The sequence below is a fragment of the Tachyglossus aculeatus genome, chromosome Y4 (assembly GCF_015852505.1).
Source record: "Tachyglossus aculeatus isolate mTacAcu1 chromosome Y4, mTacAcu1.pri, whole genome shotgun sequence".
In the NCBI taxonomy this organism is placed as follows: Eukaryota; Metazoa; Chordata; class Mammalia; order Monotremata; family Tachyglossidae; genus Tachyglossus; species Tachyglossus aculeatus.
Genome location: NC_052096.1, coordinates 1,539,735 through 1,559,548, shown reverse-complemented (window position 1 = coordinate 1,559,548; position 19,814 = coordinate 1,539,735). Strand labels below are relative to the sequence as shown.

At 59.7% G+C, this 19,814-nt stretch overlaps 4 protein-coding genes across 7 annotated transcripts; 2 read left to right on the top strand and 2 right to left on the bottom strand.

Moving 5' to 3' along the window:
* Positions 1-1,893: 1,893 nt before the first annotated feature.
* On the bottom strand, positions 1,894-7,775 carry CSNK2B (casein kinase 2 beta). 3 transcript variants are annotated; one of them, XM_038768606.1, is made up of 7 exons: positions 7,555-7,775; positions 4,352-4,434; positions 3,023-3,125; positions 2,801-2,916; positions 2,612-2,687; positions 2,290-2,479; positions 1,894-2,136 (listed from the first exon to the last, which is right to left on the bottom strand). In XM_038768606.1, exons 1-7 carry the CDS (start codon positions 7,601-7,603, stop codon positions 2,046-2,048), a joined length of 708 nt encoding a protein of 235 aa, XP_038624534.1. In that variant the 5' UTR covers positions 7,604-7,775; the 3' UTR covers positions 1,894-2,045. The 3 variants fall into 3 exon arrangements, with proteins under 3 accessions (XP_038624534.1, XP_038624536.1, XP_038624535.1); XM_038768608.1 differs by having other exon boundaries at positions 7,650-7,775; XM_038768607.1 differs by lacking the exon at positions 7,555-7,775 and adding an exon at positions 4,591-4,624.
* Positions 7,776-7,953: 178 nt separating this feature from the next.
* Positions 7,954-11,191, top strand: GPANK1 (G-patch domain and ankyrin repeats 1). 2 transcript variants are annotated; one of them, XM_038768754.1, is made up of 3 exons: positions 7,954-8,014; positions 8,995-9,799; positions 10,561-11,191. In XM_038768754.1, exons 2-3 carry the CDS (start codon positions 9,231-9,233, stop codon positions 11,003-11,005), a joined length of 1,014 nt encoding a protein of 337 aa, XP_038624682.1. In that variant the 5' UTR covers positions 7,954-8,014; positions 8,995-9,230; the 3' UTR covers positions 11,006-11,191. The 2 variants fall into 2 exon arrangements, with proteins under 2 accessions (XP_038624682.1, XP_038624683.1); XM_038768755.1 differs by having other exon boundaries at positions 7,988-8,017.
* A 2,598-nt stretch (positions 11,192-13,789) lies between these two features.
* CY4H6orf47 (chromosome Y4 C6orf47 homolog) lies at positions 13,790-15,112 on the top strand. Its single transcript, XM_038768859.1, has one exon. It carries the CDS (start codon positions 14,185-14,187, stop codon positions 14,845-14,847), a length of 663 nt encoding a protein of 220 aa, XP_038624787.1. The 5' UTR covers positions 13,790-14,184; the 3' UTR covers positions 14,848-15,112.
* Positions 15,113-15,717: 605 nt separating this feature from the next.
* On the bottom strand, positions 15,718-19,531 carry APOM (apolipoprotein M). Its single transcript, XM_038768816.1, has 6 exons — positions 19,336-19,531; positions 18,787-18,941; positions 17,748-17,821; positions 17,268-17,366; positions 16,008-16,103; positions 15,718-15,836 (listed from the first exon to the last, which is right to left on the bottom strand). Exons 1-6 carry the CDS (start codon positions 19,447-19,449, stop codon positions 15,811-15,813), a joined length of 564 nt encoding a protein of 187 aa, XP_038624744.1. The 5' UTR covers positions 19,450-19,531; the 3' UTR covers positions 15,718-15,810.
* Positions 19,532-19,814: the final 283 nt, after the last annotated feature.

Below are 19,814 nucleotides of genomic sequence, written 5' to 3'. Positions count from 1 at the left end.
CAGTTTGGGCCATCAGGGGTGGTTGGGGTGAGGGGAAGGTGGGGTTTGGATCTGCTGGAGATCACACCACCAGCTGCTGAAATTATGGGGGCTCCAGGGTCTTGAACCTGGGGATGGGGGGAGAGAGGGAAAGGGGGAGAGACAGAGATACGGTGAGACAGAGACAAGAGAGACTCAGAGAATTTGGGAAGGGGAAGCCAAAATCCAGAAATAAGGAAACAAAACGAGCAGCAATGATCTCAGATGCCCGGGGCTCCCCAGTGGCCCCTTAGGGATCGAGTGTCCTCCGGAGCCATAAGATCCAGATTCTGATCCTGGCCCTGCTACTTGCCTGCAGTGTGACCTTGGGCAGGTCACTCCAGTTTTCTGCGCCGCAGGTATCTCATCTGTAAAACGGGGATTAAAAACCCATCCCCTCCGATTTAGACTGGGAGCCCAGTGTGGGACAGGGACCGTGCTTGATCTCATTACCTTGTACCTACCCCAGTGCTCGGCACAGCACTAGAGACAAAGGTTTGATAGATGCCCCAACGATTATGATTGTCATTAAGGACACTCCTGGGTATTGGTACTTAGAATCTCCCCGGGGAGCATGCTGAGCCCTCCCGGTAACCCCTGGTGACCATCCTGCCGTGGGTGAGGGGATGGGGATGTTGCAGGGCGCATCCTCCCTTCTGGACTAGGAGGGGTTGGCCATCCCCTTGGTGGTGGGCGTGAAAGGCTGGGGGCTGGTCCTGGGTGGTGACTCCACGGCTCCAGAGGAAGCAGGGGGCGAAGGGGGCCGGGGATCGGAACTGTAGATCCGTCATCGACTTTCAACTGCCCCCTCCTGAGCTCAACCTTCTGGGGAGAAGGGGGGCCGCCTACTGACTCCATAGGCTCCAGACTCACTCTTAATCTGGCCATTCCCACCCCCCAACCCGGGTCGGGGGTCTGAGCTCAGCCCTTGTCCCCTGCTACGTCCCCACAAAACGGAGGCCCGGGTGCTCATGAGCTACTGGCCTGCTGTGCTCTGGGGGAAGCCCAGGGGCCACAGCACAAGTCGTTCCCCCTGCACCCATTCTGTCTCAACCTCCTCCAGCCCACCCTGACCCCAATTCCTTCTCCGCCCCCTGACCTCGTGGCTCACCAACTGGCCCTTAGGAGCCCACCTGCTGCCTCTAGACTGTACGTTCGCTGTGGGCGGGAAATGCATCTGTTATACTGTCCTCTCCCCAGCATTTATTACAGCGGCCTGCACACAGTTAAGTGCTCGGTAAATGTGACCGACATACTGCTGCCATCCTCTACCACCACCCTTTGTGCCCGAACTCCCAATGGCGCATCACTGTCTAAGGCCCCCCTGAAGCCCCGCCACCTTGAGCCCCCTGAATCCGAGGGCCAGGACAGGGCTGAGGCCGGCTATCCATGTTACTGTCCAGCCACGGCCGCCAGATCGGACCTTCCCTCTCCCAGTGCCCCACAGGCCGGCCTGCCCCGGGCCCTCCACCTTGGGCAAGCTGCCCGGGACTCCGGGAGTTCCTGGGATGAGAACTTGGCCCCGGCCCACTCTGGTGCCGCCCCCAGAAGCGGGCGTAGATGGACCTGGCCAGGGCGGGAGCCTGGGGGTATCGTGGCACCTCGCTCCCCGGCCTGGGCCCGAGCTCAGGGCTTGGGCCAGGGAGAGCAGACCCGCCACTTCTGCTGCTGGGGTGAGTGACCGGGGATGGGGCACTGCAGACCCCAAGATCAGGGAGGGAGCCCGAGGCCAGGGCCCGGGAGAGGACGTTTCCCTTGCCCTTTTGTGGGGTGCGGTCCCCCCTCCCCCAGCTCACCTCCACATCCTCGTCTCCGGGATCAGAAGACTCGGGGCCCCTGGCTCTCTCCCCCATCAGCACCAGCCTGACGCTGGGGAACCTTTTTTGCCATTTTATTCCATAGTTTCTGGACACAATAATGACTTCTCTTTTAACTTAAACTAAAAACCAGGGCTGGGGGTGAGGGATGTGGGGAGAAAAGCACGCACAACCCAGGGTGGGGGCCGCGGGGGGAGGGGGCGGAAGGGCTCAGCGGATGGTCTTGACGGGGCTCTTGAAGTTGCTGGCGGCCTGGAGCTGAAGCTGATAGGCCATGGGGTGGATTTTGAACCCGTAGAGCCTGTGGGGGGAACACGGGGAAGGTGGGTGGAGGGGTTCGGGGGCCGGGGGAGCGGAACTGAGATCCGAGCCCTGGGGCGGACTCCCCCTCCTCCCCCGGCATCCTAAGGCCGGGCCCTCCTCCCCACTCCAAGCTCCCGGCCGCCGGGCGCACCTGGGCACGAACTGGTTGGCGGGCCGCTTGGGCCGGTATTCGGGGTGCACCATGAAGAGCATGTGGGGGAAACCTGTGCCGAAGTAGGCCCCGTCCGTGTGGTGGTGCCGGGAGGACTTGGGCGTGTACACGTCCATGCACTTGGGACAGTAGAGCTTCACCATGGCTTCGCCGGGAATGTCCGACAGGCCTGGGGGAAGCCAGGACGGGAGTTCAGGTCAGGCTTTGTGTGTGTGTGAGTCTTGGGGGTGGGGAGGGAGCCTGCCGCCGGCTCCCTCCCCACCCACCCCGGGGCTCCCCGCCCGCCTCTGCCAGCACTTACCGATGGGTAGCATGGGCTGGTTCTCGCAGTACACCCGGGGGCAGTACCCAAAATCTCCTTGTTGGTATTTCTCCAGCTGGCGGGGGGGTGGAGAGGGGAAGAGGGAAGAGGGTTGGGGGGCCGCCCGGCTCTCCCGGGGGCTGCCCAGTTTGGGGGACGGAGCCCGCCCCGCGCCCGCCCGCCTCTCACCATCTGGGCGATGCCGCGGTTTGTGAGGATGTAACGGGCGTGGATCAGGCCGTACAACATCTCGGCCGCCTGCTCGATCAGGTCGCTCTGGTTTGGATTGTCCTCCAGCTCCTCGTCTGGAACGCAGGCCCTGCCTGTGAGCGCCCGCCCCGGCCCCCCGGGCTCTCCCCCGCCAGCCCAGACCCCGGGGAGCGGAGAATGGGGACGGGGCTGGGGACTGACCGGGCTCCAGGTCCAGGATCATGTCCAGCGCCTGGCGATAGTGCGGCACCTGCTCGTTGAGGCCGGTCAGGTTGAACTTGTCTTGGATGTAATCTTCATCCACCTGCCGGGGGGTCGCTAGGGTCAGGGAGGAGATGGTGGGAAGCCCCTCCCCGCCACCTGATCCCCCTGAATCCACCCCCGTGGGCCCCTGCAGGCCAGGGCCCCCGGGCTCCGAGGGGTCTTTGGCGCACGAGATGCCAACCTCTCCCTGACCACGGCTGCTCAGCTCCTTTCTCCTGGGGGCACTCCCGCGGGTCACCCCCAGCCTGAAGCCCCGCTCCCCTCGCCCCGGGAAGAACCGTGCCACATCAGCTGGGGCTTCCAGTCGGGAGTCCCTACGGGCTCAGGTGTGGCCACCTCTGCCCAACTGCTCCATCCGGGGGTGGCCAGACCCTGAGTCCCAGCAGTCCTGGGGACGACCCCGATGCCCTGGAGTGACCCTGATGTCAGGGAAGGAGTGACCCCGATGCTTGGGAGGGCACGCTCCTTGGCCCAAGCCCCTTTCTGGTTTGATTCTGGGACCCACTCAGGCTGGTGGAAGACGTCCACCCCTCAGGGTTGCTAGCCCCCACACCTCTCTGAGCTCCTAAACAGTGGCTCTCTCATGGCCCACCATGCTCCTCGCAATGAGAAGCTGGCAAAGCCCAACTTTACCCTCAAAGCCCAAGGGCCCAAAGTGGCTCCCTGTAGCCTCCTGGGAGAGTCCCGCTGGGCCGGGCCGGGCCGGGCAAGGAGGAGCGGGGACCTGGCCAGGACCTCCTTCGGGGGGTGGAAAGTGGGGCTGAAAACACGACATGGAGAGTCCCGGGCCGGACAGGAGGAAGCCCGAGTCGGGGTGGGAGGGGCTAAATCAATCGTATTTACTGAGCGCTTACTGTGTGCAGGGCACTGTACAAAGGGCTTGGGAAGTCCAAGTTGGCAACATATAGAGACAGTCATCATCATCAGGAATCGTATTTACTGAGCGCTTACTATGTGCAGAGCACCGTACCAAGCGCTTGGGAAGTACAAATTGGCAACATATAGAAACAGTCCCTACCCAACAGTGGGCTCCCAGTCTAAAAGGGGCAGGATGCCAGGGTGCCCAAGGGGATCGGGGACAAGGGGGAGGAAAGTGTTCTGGGGCAGGGGTTCTGAACCTCCCGATAAGAAGTGTGTGTGTGGGGGCGGGGGGGGGGAGGAGTTAGAGGTCAGGGCGATGGTGAGCCAAGGCTGAAGTGGTGGCAGAGGAAGTGAGCGGGGGGTGGGGGGTGTCTGGAGAACAAGGGGGCTTTGGGGAGACCTCACCTCACAAAAGAACTCGTTGCCACGGAGACCACAGAACCAGGAAATCCAGGACACCTCCTCCGAGCTGCTCATCTTCCCGTCTCCTGGGGGCGGGGGCGGGGGTTTACGAGGGCAGCCCGGCCTCCCCCCACCAGCTTGTCCCCTTCCCCTCCTCCCCGGATCCCGACCCCTTCCCCCGGGGCCAGGGGACCCCGTGTCCCGCCCGGTCCTCGACTCTCGGCCCCCCTACCCTTACTCACCTCCCGGGGAAGGGGTGGGGAAGGGGAAGGGGAGGCTCTCGGCCCCGGCGGGCGGGCGGACGGGCGGGCGGACGGACCGACGGACCGACGGGCTCGGCGGGGGTGGGGGGGGGGAGAGGAGGGGGGAAGCGGCGGGAGTGGAAATGGGGTCCGGGCCGGGCCGGGTCGGGGGGCGGGGGCCGCAGCGCGCAGCCGCCGGGCGCCGCGGTGCACGGCGGGAGTTGTAGTCCGGGGCGCGGCGGGCGGGCCGGGAGCCCCCGGGGCCTCCGGGGCGCCGGGACTCGGACTCCCGGCGGCCCCCGCGCGCCCGGGCACCGGGGGACCAACGCCGGAAGGGAACGGCCGAGCGGGAAGGTCAGGGGTGGGGGGGAAACTGAGGCCGGACGGTGACACACGCAGTCCATAGGCGCCTGCCCTGGACGAGCTTGCGGGGTATAGAGACGTTGTTAGCCGTCAGTCGCTCCACCACTGCTGTTTACTGACTGATGATGATGATGGTGGCGTTTATTAAGCGCTTACTCTGTGCAAAGCGCTGGGGAGGTGACAAGGTGATCAGGTTGTCCCACAAAACAGCCTTCATCCCCGTTTTCCAGAGGAGGGAACTGAGGCCCACAGAGAAGGGAAGTCACTTGCCCAAAGTCACACGGCTGACAAGTGGTGGGGCCGGGATTTGAACCCGTGACCTCTGACTCCAAAGCCCCGGCTCTTTCCAGTGAGCCACGCTGCTTCCCACGCTGCTCACTAAGCGCTCAACAGAGTTGGGATCTGGGATCCCCTGCCCGCATGGACCTTACAGTCGACGCGGGGGGACTCGCCATTGCCTCCCATTCGGATTTGAGGCCCGCCCACGTGAAGACTCTGCACTTGGGAGAGCCCGACTTTTTTCTTTGTGGGGTCATTTAAGGGCTTACTATGTGCCAGACAATCAATTAATCAGTCAATCAGTCGTATTTATTGAGCGCTTACTGTGTGCAGAGCACTGGACTAAGCGCTTGGGAAGTCCAAGTTGGCAACATCTAGAGGCAGTCCCTACCCAACAGTGGGCTCACAGTCTAAAAGAGCACTGGGGAGGTTACAAGGGGCTCACGGTCTTCATCCCCATTTTCCAGATGAGATCACTGAGGCCCAGAGAAGCGAAATGACTTCCCCAAAGTCACACAGCTGACAAGCGGTGGAGCTGGGATTTGAACCCATGACCTCTCACTCCAAAGCCCGGGCTCTTTCCACTGAGCCACGCTGCTTCCACTGAGAAGTGAAATGACACTGTAGACACTGTACCTACCAAGCACTGGGGTAAATGCAGACGGATCGAGTTAGACACAGTCCCACGTGTCCCACGGGGGGCTCACAGTCTTAATCCCCGTTTTACAAACGAGGGAACTGAGGCCCAGAGGAGTGCAGGGACTTGCTCAAGGTCACGCAGCAGATGCGTGATGGAGCTGGGATTAAAACTCGGAGCCTTCTGATTCCCGGGCCCGTGACCTTTGCTGCTTCTCTTTATTGTGTACCGACTCTGTCCTGTGCCTGGGCGCACACAACAGTCAGTGGACACGATCCCTGCCCCCCAAGGGGTTTACAGTTCAGCGGGGGAGACAGACCCTAAAAGAAATTCAGCTCATGGCGGGCAGGGAACATGTCTCCCCAACTCTGTAACATTGTAGAGAAGCATAATGGCCTAGTGGAAAGAGCACGGGCCGGGGATCATTAGGTCATGGGTTCTAATCCCGATTCTGCCACTTTGCTGTGTGACCTTGAGCAAGTCAGTTCACTTCTCTGTGCTTTGGTTCCCTCATCTGCAAAATGGGGATTAAGACTGCGAGCCCTAGGTGGGACGGGGACTGTGTCCCACCCTATTATCCTGTATTTGCCCCAGCACTTAGAACAGTGCCTGGCACATAATAAATGCTTAACAAATACCACCATCATTATTATTATTATTATTACTCTCGTAAATGCTCACCCCTCTGCACACTGTAAGCACTCAATGAATACCACTGATTGATTGAGGCGGCAATAGAGTTTTTAAATTACAGATTTAAGTGTTATGATGCGGGGGGATGGGGATTAAGAGTATAAGACCGGGGAGGGGAACAAGTTTACCAACTCTCCCTAGTGCTTAGTACGTAGTAAGTACTCAATAAACCAATCAATCACATTTATTGTTTACTATGTGCTAAGCACTTGGGAGAGTACACTATAACAGCAGACATTCCTCCCCACAACGAGGACTAGAAGATGAGCATACCATTGACGGGTTAAATGCTTAAGTGGGGCATAAATTGGGTAGGGACCTTCTCTATATGTTGGCAACTTGTACTTCCCAAGCGCTTAGTCCAGTGCTCCGCACACAGTAAGCGCTCAATAAATCATCATCATCAATCGTATTTATTGAGCGCTTACTGTGTGCAGCGCACTGGACAGAGCGCTTGGGAAGTACAAGTTGGCAACATCTAGAGACAGTCCCTACCCAACAGTGGGCTCACAGTCTAAAAGGGGGAGACAGAGAACAAAACCAAACACACTAACACAATAAAATAAATAGAATAGATATGTACAAGTAAAATAGAGTAACAAATATGTACAATTTTGTATGTACAATAATGCATTTGTATGTACAAATAAAAAAATTTGTATTTTATATGTACCAAAATGTACAATAAATGCGATTGATTGATTGACCTCTGTTTTGTTCTGTCTCCCCCTTTTACACTGTGGGTAGGGCCTGTCTATGTTGCCAACTTGGACTTCCCAAGCGCTTAGTCCAGTGCTCTGCACCCAGTAAGCGCTCGATAAATACGATTGATTGATTGATTGATTGATCTCCACGGCCCCACCTGCTCCCCAAGATTTGCCACCCCGCCGTCCCCGGGCCCTCCCATCCTCTGCCCACCCCGCCGCCCCTCAGGCTGGGAGGGGGAGCGGTTAGGCCCGGATGCTCCCTGTTTGGCCCACGAGAGAGACTACCTGTCGACGGGCCAACTAGCCTGGTGCTTGCCCCTCTCCCCTTCTCCATCTCCCCGCGCTTGACGCCCCGGCCTTTTGCGGGGGTCTCTATGTACCCGATCGACGTCGATTACGGTGAAGGTGAGGGGTGGGCTCGCCTTCATTCGCTTAACTGAGGGGGACACTGGGCCGGGTTAGGGCCTTCCGTTGGCATGGAAACCCTGGTCCGGGGGGCGAAGGGCATTGTGGGAGTTCGGCCAACAACCCCGCGCAACGGCCAGGGCCCTCGCGCCATCGGGGCACGTGCCCCAGCCGCGCAGGCGCGCCGGGCCGCCGACTCCCGACGCGCTGACGTCACCGAGATGGCGCGCCCCTGGTGGGGGCCGTGCCCCTCGCCGCTTTGCCGTACGCTTGGGCCACTTCCGCTTCCGGTGGGCTTCGGGGCGCAGGCGCGTCGGGGCCAGCCCCGAGCTCCTCGGAGGTAGTAAGTGCTCCCCGCGCGCGGGGTCGGGGGATTTAAAGGGCCAGGCCGCCGCTGTATTTGCAGGCTCGCCTGGGGCAAGGGGAAAGGGGTGTTTTTGTTGTGAACGTGTGTGTGTGTGTGTCTGTACGTGTTGTGGTGGCTCTTCTTATAAAACCTTATTAAAATCCCCCCCCTCCACTGAGCTGTGGGGTCGGTACGAGCCAATCAGGTTCGTGGCCTATTTGGGGCTCACGGTCTTAATGCCCTACTGGGACAACCTGATAATAATCATGATAAATTCTTTTTTCTGATTTGTCCCTCACGAGCCCCAGTGTGTCATCTGCTCTCATGTTTTGATGCTATTGATGCCTGTCTACTTGTTTTGTTTTGTTGTCTGTCTGCTGTGAGCCCATTGTTGGGTAGGGATTGTCTCTGTTGCCAAATTGTACTTTCCAAGCGCTTAGTACAGTGCTTTGCACACAGTAAGCGCTCAATAAATACGACTGAATGAATGAATGAACAATATAATGTTAGACACATTTCTTGCCCACAACGATCTTAGGCCTTCCCTGACTAAGCCCTCCTTTCCTCTTCTCCCACTTTCTTCTGCGTTGCCCTGACTTACTCCCTTTATTCATCCCTCTTCCCAGCCTCACACCACTTACGTCCATAGCCCTCATTTATATATATATATATATTAATGTCTGTCTCCCCCTCCTCACTGTAAGGTCACTGTGGGCAGGGAACGTATGTCTGTTGTGTTGTTACTCTCCCAAGCACTTAGTACAGTGCTCTGCACGCAATTAATGCTCAGTAAATACGTTTGATTGATTGATGAGCATTTTAATAAGGCTTTGAAGGTGGGGAGGGAGGGGGTCTGTTGGAAGTGAAGGGGGAGGGGATTTGCAGGCAGAAGGGAAGATGGGAGCAAGAGGTCAGTGATGGGAGAGACGAGGCTATTTGGATACGAGGGAAATGAAGACTCTTTGTCCCGTTAGGCGATCTACCCAACGGAGCCCATTTCCCAAAGACAGCAGTCTGCCCCAAGGCTCAAATCTTCGGATCATCTGCGCAGGCTCCAGGACGGAGGTTCGCCGCTCATCGCCCAAAGGAGGCTTGGCCGTTTCCCCGAGGCTTCCCCGGGGTCCGGGGGGCAGGAGGCCATCCTCACGGCGTCTCCCAGAGGGGCGGCTGGGCCACTGAAGAGCCCGGCGCTTTCCTCTCCCCCACGGCCATGGCCCACCCCGCTCTGATCGCCTTCACCCCGGCGCAGGACCCCGGCGACCTGTGGAAAGACGGGGAGCAGCGGCCCCAGCAGCCCCCCGAGCAGAGCCGGGGGTCCCCCCTGGATGGGGAGGCGGTGCGCAGCTTCTACGAAGACCTGGTGGGCGCGGGGAGCCCCCGGCGGACCCCCGTGGGGCGGACCGATGAGCGGAAGGAGAGGAGGAGGGGTGGCGGACGGGACCGCGGGGGGCCAGGGACTCGGCCCCCCGTGGGCCGGACCATCCCGAGGCTCCTGAAGGCGGCCCAGGATGGGGACGTCGAGGCCCTGCGGGGGCTGCTAGGGCCGGGCGGGGACGGGGACGTGAACGCCCACGATGCCTTCTGGTGGACCCCGTTGATGTGTGCGGCCCGGGCGGGGAGGGCCGACGCCGTGCGCTTCCTGCTGAGCCGCGGGGCCGCCTGGGTGGGGGTCTGCGAGCCCGGCGGCCGGGACGCGGCCCAGCTGGCCGAGGAGGCGGGCTTCCCCGAGGTGGCCAGGCTGGTGAGGGACAGCGGCCGACCGCGGCCTCCGGAGACCAGGTGAGCCCCCGTCGTGACGCTCGCGGAATCCGCGGCGCGCCTACTATGAGCCAAGCGCTGGGGTGGGCAGGATGGTCTCCCGCCAGATCGGACTGATCTGATCTCTCCGATCTCTGGACTATAAGCTTGTCTCTAGACCGCAAGCTCATTGTGGGCAGGGAATATTTCTCCTTACTGTCATAATGTACTCTGTCGAGCGCATAGTACAGTGCCCTGCACGCAGTAAGCGCTCGATAAATACGATTGATTGAATGAAAGAATGAACTAATGTGTCGGACACAGTCCCAGTCCCACGAGGGGCTCGCGGGCTAAGAGGGAGGGAGAACACGTATTTGAGCCCGGACGCTTGGATGGGGAAACTGAGACACAGAGCCATTCAGTGCCCCAGGCCTCACAGCAGGCAGCTTTTTTTGTTTTTTGTTTTTAGTGGCATCTGTCAAGCGCTTACTAGGTGCCAGGCACTGTACCGAGGACTGGGGTAGATCCAACTTCTTCATCAGGTTGGTCACAGTCCCTGTCCCACAGGGACCTCCCAGTCTTAATCCCCATTTTACAGAGAAGGGAACTGAGGCCCAGAGAAATGAAGCGACTTGCCCGAGGGCTCACGGCAGACCCGTGGCGGAGCCGGCATTAGAACTCAGGTCCTCTTTCCATTAAGTTGTGCTGCTTCTCGATTGGAAGGTAGTCCTGCCTCTCCCATTCTCCACCGCCCCCCGTCCCCAGATTCCGGCCCCCGCTAACCCTGCCTCCTCTCCCTCCAGGTCGCCCTCGCCCGAACCCCGCTACTGTGACGTCTGCCAGACCTGCTACCGAGATGCCAACCACGCCAGCTCCACCGCCCACCTGCTGGCCCTGCCCCGCGGGCCCCGCACCCCGCACCCGCCGCCGGGGTTCCCCGCGTCCAGTCCGGGCTTCCGGCTGCTGCTGCGGGGGGGCTGGGAGCCGGGGACGGGGCTGGGGCCCCACGGCCAGGGCCGGGCGGAGCCCGTGGCCACCGTCCTCAAACGGGACCTGGAGGGGCTGGGCTACGGGCAGCCCCCCCGCCCCCGCGTCACCCACTTCCCCGCCGGGGACCCTCGGGCAGTGAGGGGGCCGGCTCGGGCCCCCAAGGCCGCCACGCTGGGCAAGAGGAAGGAGAAACAGCGGGAAGAGAAGAGTCGGGCCTGGGAGCGCAACCTGAGAACCTACATGAACCTCGATTTCTGATCTCTGGCCCCGTGGCCCTCAACCCTCAACTCCCCGAGGTTGAGGAAAGCTTTGATTTCCAGCTCCTGCCGACGTGGACCCTGCTCCCTCCGGCCTCCGCGGGCTGTGACCCCTGACTTTCTTAGGCCGGATTCTCACCTTTGAACTGTGGCCTAGGTGGAATAAACTCTTCCTCTTTCCTGTTTATTAGTGTGGGCTAGGGATGGTAGGCTGGGGAAGGATGAGAGCGGTTAGGGGGTGGTCAGCGGGGGACGGCCCCCTCCTCCCTGCCCAGCAGGAGAAGAGGGTGCAATTCTGGAGGGAGCAGAGCCCAGGGACTGGGCTCTGTACTGAACGTTGTCGCCTTCCTCCTGGAAGGACTGAGGGGTGGGCTGGGGAGAAATGGGAGAAGAGAAAGATATTATTATTATGCGCCAGGCACTGCATTAAATGCCGGGCTCATTACCAGTAATCATGTTGGACACAGTCACTTCTCTCCATGTCTCCCTTTCCCTCTGCTCTCTCCCCCTCCCTCTGCCTTTCCCCCTCTCTTCTCTCTGCCTTTCCCCATCTCTTTTTTCTTCTTCCCTCTCTCTGCTTACCTTTCTCTCTCCTTCCCCATGTCTCTCCTTTGTAGGCTGAGTTGCCAAACTTGCAAGTGATTTTTCTGTCTGGCCCAACCCCACCCTCCAGCTGCTCCAGAAGTGCCCTCCAAGGATTCTGTTGGATCAATCGATGATGTTTATTGGGCGCTTACTGTGTGCAGAGCTCTGTGCCGAGCGCTGGGGAGAGGACAATACAATAGTTGGAAGACACCATCACCGTCCCCCGAAGTCCCTCCCCAGGGGCTCTGGGCCAGTCTCCTTCCTCTTTGTTCACCTCTAGATGCTTTGGTGCTGCTGCTGTGGCAGTTTTTTTTTTTAAATAGCATTTATTAGGCGCTTACTATGTGCCAAGGTGAACAGGTTGTCCCACATAGGGCTCACAGTGTTAATCCACATAGGGCTCACAGTGTTAATCCCCATTTTACAGATGAGGTAACTGAAGCACAGAGAAGTTGTGACGTGCCCAAAATCACACAGCTGGCAAGTGGCGGGGGGATTTGAACCCATGACCTCTGACTCCAAAGCCCAGGCTCTTTCCACTGAGCCACGCTGCTTCTCTAGTTGAGACGCTGGCCAGGTCAGAGGCCTCCCCGCCTGTCTGGTTTGAAAAGAAGATCCTTAATAATGATAATTAATAATGGCATTTATTGAGCGCTTACTATGTGCAAAGCACTGGGGAGGTTACAAAGTGATCAGCTTGTCCCATGGTGGGGCTCACAGTCTTAACCCCCATTTTACAGATGAGGTAACTGAGGCCCAGAGAAGTTAAGTGACTTGCCCAAAGTCACACAGCTGGCAAGTGGCGGGGGGCATTTGAACCCATGATCTTTGACTCCAAAGCCCGGGCTCTTTCCACTGAGCCACACTGCTTCTCTAGTTGAGACACTGGCCAGATAAGAGGCCTTCCCTGCCCGTCTGGCTTGAAAAGATCTTTCTCATTCATTCAATCGTATTGAGTGCTTACTGCGTGTGGAGCACTGTACTAGGCGCTTGGAAAGTACAATTCGGCAACAGATGGAGACGGTCCCTACCCGATAACGGGCTCACCGTCTATAAGGGGGAGACGGGCAACACAACTCCACAGGCAGCCCGACTCCACCAATTGTCAGCTGTGTGACTTTGGGTAAGTGACTTCACTTCTCTGTGCCTCAGTTCCCTCATCTGTAAAATGGGGATTAAGACTGTGAGCCCCACGTGGGACAACCCGATCACCTTGTAACCTCCTCAGCACTTAGAACAGTGCTTTGCACATAGTAAGTGCTTAACAAATACCATTATTATTATTACTACGACAAGATAGGCGTCAAATATCGTCAGAATAAATAGAATTCTAGCCATATACCCAGACGGACCCTTGGCCTGGCCTCAGAGGTCCCCTGCCCGGCCCTTCTCGACTGTGAGCCCACTGTTAGGTAGGGACCGTCTCTCTATGTTGCCACTTGGACTTCCCAAGCGCTTAGTCCAGTGCTCTGCACACAGTAAGCGCTCAATAAATACGATTGAATGAGTGAGGGAAGCCCCCCTCTCACAGCTTGTTTGGGCCGAGGGAATCCCTGCCCACCCCACCCCGGTCTTTGGGCTGAGAGGCCTCCATTTTGGGCCGGGAAAAGCCCCCGCCCCGCCTTGGCTCTGGGGGCGGGCGGGGGCGTGGGGCTTGACTCCTCCGTTCCCCCGTCAAAGCATCCCAGTCCTGCCGACGCTTCCGGCCTAGGCGGGCCCGGCTCCCTGCAGGCCCCGGTCCCCGGTGGGCCCGGCTCCCCTCAGGCCGGGCTCCCCTCAGGCCGCGCTCCCCTCAGGCCGCGCTCCCCACAGGCCCGGCTTCCCTCAGGCCGCGATTCCCCTTAGACCCGACTCCCCTCAGGCCCGGCTCGCCACAGGCCGCGCCTCTCAGGCCGGGCTCCCCACAGGCCACGCCTCTCAGGCCGGGCTCCCCGCAGGCCCTGCTCCCCTCAGACCGCGCTCCCCACAGGCCCGTATCCCCTCAGGCCGCGCTCCCCACAGGCCCGTATCCCCTCAGGCCGCGATTCCTCATAGGCCTTGCTCCCCTCAGACCCGACTCCCCTCAGGCCCTGCTCCCCTCAGACCGCGCTCCCCTAAGGCCTTGCTCCCCTCAGGCCCTGCAGGCTCCCCTCAGGCCTTGTCTCCCCTCAGGCTTGTCTCCCCCCAGGCCTGGCTCCCCTCCTCAGCCCCGGCTCCCCTCAGGCCTTGCTCCCCTCAGGCCCGGCTCCCCTCCTCAGGCCCGGCCCTCCGGAGGAGGAGGAGGAGGAGGAGCCGCTCTTGGGTCCCTGCCTTGGCCTGCCCTGCCGGCTCGCCCCCGGGCCCCGGGGTTGACCTCGGGGTTCCCCTTCTGCTGCGGGCACAGGACCGGCCGCATCAGCGGAGGCGCGGGGATCGGGGGGGCCCGGCCCTGAGCCGCCCTCCCCCCCGTCCACCGTCGACGGGGGCGGAGGAGAATTCGGGGAGCCGCCACTCCAGCCCCGACCTTCGGAGCCGCCGACCGGACTGCCCGGGAAGGGGGAGCCGCCGCCGTCAACACCCTGACGCCCCCCGCGACCGGAGAGAAGGTCCCGGGGCGGGGCGGGCGGGCCTGCCCCCATGTTCCTGAGGCGCCTGCCCGCCTGGCCGTCCCGGCCCTGGGGCCGCCAGAGAGCGGGGCCCGGCCCCCCGAGCTCCCCGGAGAACTCCGGGAGCGAGTGGGACAGCGCCCCGGAGCCGCCGGGCGACGGGGAGGGCGGGCGGGCTGAGCCGCCCTCCCCGTCCCGGGCCGCCGAGGAGCCGGGCCGCCGGCGGGGCCTGCTGGGGTGGCTGCGGGCCCGCCGGGCCGGGGAGCTGGGGACCGGGCCGCAGTTCTCGGGGGGCCTGAGCCCCGCCGAGCGGCTCCGCATCTGCCCCAACCTGACCCGCCACCTCCTGGACCTGCTGCTGTCGGCCGTGCTGGCCCTCAGCTCGCCGCCCCTGCGGCTGCTGCTGGAGGCCCTGGGCTTGCGCGGGCCCGCCGGCCTCTGGCTGCACGGCCTGCTCTCCTTCCTGCTGGCCCTGCACGCCCTCCACGCCCTGCTGGCCCTGCTCACCGCCTACCCCCTCCACTTCGCCTGCCTCTTCGGACTCCTGCAGGGCCTGGTCCTGGCCGTCAGCCTCAGGGAGGAGGAGGAGGAGGAGGAGGAGGAGGAAGCTTGGAGGGAGGCCGGGGATGGGAGCCCAGAGGCCTGGCCCGATGGGCAGGACGAGGATGGGCGGGAGGGGACCCCGACCCTCTGACCCCAGAGACCCCGGAGTGGCCACGGTGGACGGGGACGGATGGAGACCCGAGCTCGACGGGGTGGGAGGGCTCGGCCCCCGAGTTCACCGGCCGCTGTTCCACCTTCGCTTTCCTTTTTCCTCTTTTGTAAAAACCAAAAAAGGCCCCCGTGAGGGAGGCGTCGGGGTGGGCCCCCGGGGAGGCCCTCCCGTTGTTGGCCCAGCACCAGCCGCGACGCCCCGCCGTCTCCCTCCCCGAGGAACCACTATAAAGGGAACTTGCCACCTCTCGGTCTCCTTCCTGCGGTCGCGGAGCTGCGGGGGGCGGGATGGGGAGAGGAGGTGAGACGCCCGGATACCCGGGGGACAGTGGGGAGTGGGATCAAGGTCAGGGGTGGGGTGGGAGGGAGAGCTGGGGGACCTGGGCCCGGTGGAGGAGGAGGTGGAGGCAGCCCCGAGGACTGGATGTTGGAGGTTAGGGGAACCGGAGGCCCAAGAGCCATCCAGATCCTTGCGTTGGAGGAAGGGGACAATGGGGACAGGCTTCGCTTTTGGCCCTCTCCTCCCTGTCCCTTGCCCTCAGTGCAGGTCCAGCGCTTAATACAGCGCCTGGCGCATAGCACTTAAAAATACTATTTTCTTAAAAAATGATCAGCGCGGTCCAGTGGAAAGAGCCCGGGTTACAGGACCCCGCTCACCTGCTGGGTATCTCGGGCGAATCACTTCTCTGTGCCTCAGTTTCCGCAACTGCAGAATGGGGGTCGGATACCTGTTCTTGACTGTGAGCCCCACGTGGGACGGGGACTGTGTGCGACCCGATGAACTTGTCATTACCACAGTGCTTGACACACAGTAAGCACTTAATACCAGAAAAAAGGAGGAAAAAAATGATCCAGAAAATCCTTTTTATTGTTCCTTGAGGGAAGTTAGGTCTTCTCGGGCCTGATGGATCACACCCCCGCCCCCCCATCCAGGAGAGGCTGCTCAACTGCTGGTCAACACGCAGGCACCTGCGGAGAAGAAAGGAGGTGTGCAAGACCAGTCCTCACCCTCTTCCTGGACTGGCCGAGACCCCCGAAGACCCACCCCTTGGTGATGCCACAGTTGGGTAAAGCCCCACCCCCTTTGCTGCCAATCCATGCCATCCTGAGTCCCCGCACAGCCGCCCCCCGCCACCTCACCTTGCTGGCGGGGGGTCTGCAGGAGGGTGAAGTTCCAGCAGGAGACTAGGGCCTGGAAATCATTCACGCAGCGGGCCGGGGGAGCCGGGGACCGGGCTGCGTGAGGCGAGAGGGCGGGCGGGTCCGCTGAACCTCATCCCCCCCCGGAAGGCCCGGCCCGCTCCCCGACTGGCATCACTCACCTCCCAAGACGATGTCATCTGGGTGATGTCATCCGGGTGACATCACAGCGGACCCCGGAGGGTCTTACCTTTATCCCCTCTACTTTCCCCCACACCCAGCCCTGCCTCCCCACGTCCCGCCCTTCCGGGAAGAGCCACAGAATTTATTTATTGAGCGTGTGCTGAGGGCACATGAGCAGTAGTTAATGCGGAGAGGGTAGAATAAGCCGTAATAATGGTGCCATTTGGAAAGCAGCGTGTCTGGGGGTCAGAGGACCTGGACCTGGGTTGATTTGGGTTTTTTTTTTTTAAGGTGTTAAGCGCCTAATATGTGCCAGGTATTAATCAGGTTGGACGCAGTCCAAGGGTTCTGATCCTGGCTCCACCACTGGCCTGCTGTGTGACCTTGGGCAAGTCACTTTTGCTTCTTTGTGCTAGTTACCTCATCTGGAAAATAGGGATTCAGATTGTGAGGACCATTTGGGATGGAGACTGTGTTGAACCTGATTATCTTGTTTCTACCCCGGTGCTTCGTACAGGGCCTGGCGCACAGTAAGCCCTTAACAAATCCCATTATAAAAGAAAAAAGTGTTCAGCGCTTGCTATGTGCCAAGCACCATATCTGACGAGCAGGTCCCACATGGAGCTCGCAGTCTAAATAGGAGGGAGAACAGGGGTCGAATCCCCATTTTGCAGATGAGGGAACTGAGGTCCAAGAGAAGTGAAGCGGCTTGCCTAATGTTACACAGCAGACAAGCGGCAGAGCCATTTGTTTCATTCATTCAGTTGTATTTATTGAGTGCTTACTGTGTGCACGGCACTGCTACTATGCGCTTGGGAGAGTACAATATAACAATAAACAGACACATTTCCTGCCGAAAATGAGTGTACAATGTACAGGGGGAGTCGGGATGAGAACCCAGGTCCTCTGACTCTTAGTAGTGCTCTATCCATTAGGCCGCACTATTTCTCACTGCTTTCCTCGTTGCCTTGCTGTTGTTTCTCCCCGGTTCTGCCTCCCTCCAGAAGCCCCCCGTACTTTCTTCCATCCCTCCCCAACCTCCCCTTTCCGACAGCCTCCCTTCCCTCTCCCACTCACAGTACATGAGGAACCGCTCGAAATCCTGCCCCGTCTCCTTCAGGATGATGCTCTCGGCACAGGGGGCGGAGAACAGCTCTGTCTTCATATCCGGACGGCCTGAAGAGGGTACACAGAGGTGTGAATTGGGGGCCCCGGGAGGGCCCAGGAATCAATCAATCCATCAGTCGTGTTTATTGAGCGCTTACTGTAGACCCCCTCTAGGTCATAAGCTCAGTGTGGGCAGGGAACGTTCGATCAACTCCGTCTCCCCCTCTCCCATTACGGGCAGGGAATGTGCCCGCTAATTCTGTTGTATTGTCCTCTCCCGAGTGCTTAGGACCGTGCTCTGCGCATAGTAAGCGCACACTAAATATCACTGATTGATATTGTCCTCTCCCGAGTGCTTAGGTCCAGTGCTCTGCACACAGTAAGCGCTCAATAAATACCATTGACTGATTGATTGATGGAGGTAGGGGCAGATGGAGGAAGGGAACTGACCTTGAATCCTGAGATTGGTGGTTCCCTTGGCCAGGAGGTAGGTCCACTCTCGGGGGACGCAGAGTCCACTCTTCCTGGAGAAATGTAGGACGGGGAGGGGGACGTTGGCTTCGGGCCCCCCTGACTGAAAGCTTGTAATGGGCAGGGATCGGGTCTCTTAACTTTGTCATGTCGGACTCTCCGAATCAGTACAATGTTCTGCACGCAGTTAAGTGCTCAATAATAATAAACGTGGTATGTTAAGGGCTTACTATGCGCTAAGCACTGTACTAAGATAATCAGGTTCCCTACTCAGAGTCTAAGTAGGAGATATTGAATGGGCACTGAAACCCCATTTTGCAGATGAGAGAACTCAGGCTCAGAGAAATGACTTTTTTTTTTTAAGTATTTGTTAAGCGCTTAACTAGGTGCCGGGTGCTGTACTAAGCGCTGGGGCAGATAAAAGCTGATCAGGTTGGACCAAATCCACGTCCCATACGGGGCTCACAGTCTCAGATGAGGGAACCGAGGCACAGAGAAGCGAAGTGACTAGGCCACGTTGCTTCTCGACTTGACCAAGGATCATATAATAAATAAAACTGATTGATTTGATCAATCACAACTGACCATACGGAGTGGTCTGTGGTCTTGACAGGAGTAGGCAGAGAAGCAGAGTGTCCTAGTGGAGAGAGCCCGGGCCTGGGAATCAGAAGGACCTGGGCTGTAATCCCCGCTCTGCCACTTGTCTGCTGTGTGACCTTGGGGAAGTCACTTCACTTCTCTGGGCCTCGGTTTGCTCTTCTCTAAAATGGGGATTAAGACTGTGAGCCCCATGTGGGACATGGACCGAGTCCAAACTGATTACCTTGTATCTACCCCAGTGCTTAGCACAGTTCCCGGCACAAAGTAAGTGCTTACTAGCACCAAAAAAAAGGGGGGCAGTCAGGACCCCGGTGGTTTCTGAGGCAGCCGACAGGCCAATTGACAGAGGGCTCTGCTGAAGGTTTTGGGAGGCAGAAAGCAGGAGGAGGAGGAGAGGTCGGGCGTGGTCCCCACTCACATGCGAATGGCGGCACGGAGGTACAGCTCTAGGGGTGTGGAGCCGGGGACCAGGTGGAAGAGGATATTGTCCACGGGGTCGAAGGTCGCCAGCTGGTCCGGGGTGGGCGCCGACCCGGCGATGAAGTGCCAGTATCCCAAATAGGTCCTTGGAAACTGGAAGGGCCGGAGTTGGGCGGGGCGGGCAGTCATCCACACACCCCTCCCGCTCCACTCACCGAGCCCTGGCCCCAAGAAACCCCAAACCTCTCACCTCCCCCTTATTCTCCCACCAACATCCCTTTCCCTTCTCCCCTTTTTAACTCCCTGAGAGAACTTCATCTCTGTCAATCAATCAATCGTATTTATTGAGCGCTTACTGTGTGCAGAGCACCGTTCTAAGGGCTTGGGAAGTACAAGTTGGCAACATATGTCCCTCAGGTCGGTCCCTTGGGCGCCCCATCAGTGAGGGCTAATTGGAGCATTCCCCGTGACCCTTCCCCAGCTTTCTTTCTCCGACTGTTGGGCCCTCATCCCCTTTTCTCCCTCCCCCCAACTCTCCCCGTCATACCTCTTCTCCATGTGGGCCAGGGATGACCAGCGGGGTGGGTCCCGGACACCTGGAAATGCTGTTTTGGAGGGTCCAGTACAGGTAAAGGAGATGGGCCCAGAACTGGTGGATCATCGCGGGGAATTGATGGGAGCCCAGAGCAAGATGTTATCCTGCCTCTTCTCTTGGGTCAGTTTCCACTCCCCTTGCCTTGACTCTTGACCCCGAGCCCACTAATGAGTAACTCCAATGGTGTTTTCCAACCTAACTCCTGATGTTTGCCGAGCCAAATCCATCCCCCTTCCCCTCCCAGTCTCCGCTCTACCTCTGCCCCCTCACCCCCTGGGCTGAGCAGTGTGGCCGTTTTCCCAGATTTAATCCGGACGGTCCAGTTCCAGCCGGTCCGTCCCATGTCTCGCACTGGTACGGCAGCAGATGCCCGCCTTCCGTGTCCGATGCCTTTAGCTTCATCCTCTGCTGTGGCCTCCGTGGCTTGGGAG

Excerpts from the sequence above, each read along its gene's own strand:
- CSNK2B (XM_038768606.1), bottom strand. The coding sequence starts at position 7,603 with ATGGAGAAGGGGAGAGGGGCAAGCACCAGGCTAGTTGGCCCGTCGACA. Across the intron at positions 2,480-2,611 it reads CCAGCCCATGCTACCCATCG|GCCTGTCGGACATTCCCGGC; the intron begins GTAAGTGCTGGC and ends GGCTTCCCCCAG. Across the intron at positions 2,137-2,289 it reads GCCAACCAGTTCGTGCCCAG|GCTCTACGGGTTCAAAATCC; the intron begins GTGCGCCCGGCG and ends TTCCCCCCACAG.
- GPANK1 (XM_038768754.1), top strand. The coding sequence starts at position 9,231 with ATGGCCCACCCCGCTCTGATCGCCTTCACCCCGGCGCAGGACCCCGGC. Across the intron at positions 9,800-10,560 it reads CCGCGGCCTCCGGAGACCAG|GTCGCCCTCGCCCGAACCCC; the intron begins GTGAGCCCCCGT and ends CTCTCCCTCCAG.
- CY4H6orf47 (XM_038768859.1), top strand. The coding sequence starts at position 14,185 with ATGTTCCTGAGGCGCCTGCCCGCCTGGCCGTCCCGGCCCTGGGGCCGC.
- APOM (XM_038768816.1), bottom strand. The coding sequence starts at position 19,449 with ATGATCCACCAGTTCTGGGCCCATCTCCTTTACCTGTACTGGACCCTC. Across the intron at positions 18,942-19,335 it reads CTGGCCCACATGGAGAAGAG|TTTCCAAGGACCTATTTGGG; the intron begins GTATGACGGGGA and ends CGGCCCTTCCAG. Across the intron at positions 17,822-18,786 it reads CTCCGTGCCGCCATTCGCAT|GAAGAGTGGACTCTGCGTCC; the intron begins GTGAGTGGGGAC and ends ACATTTCTCCAG.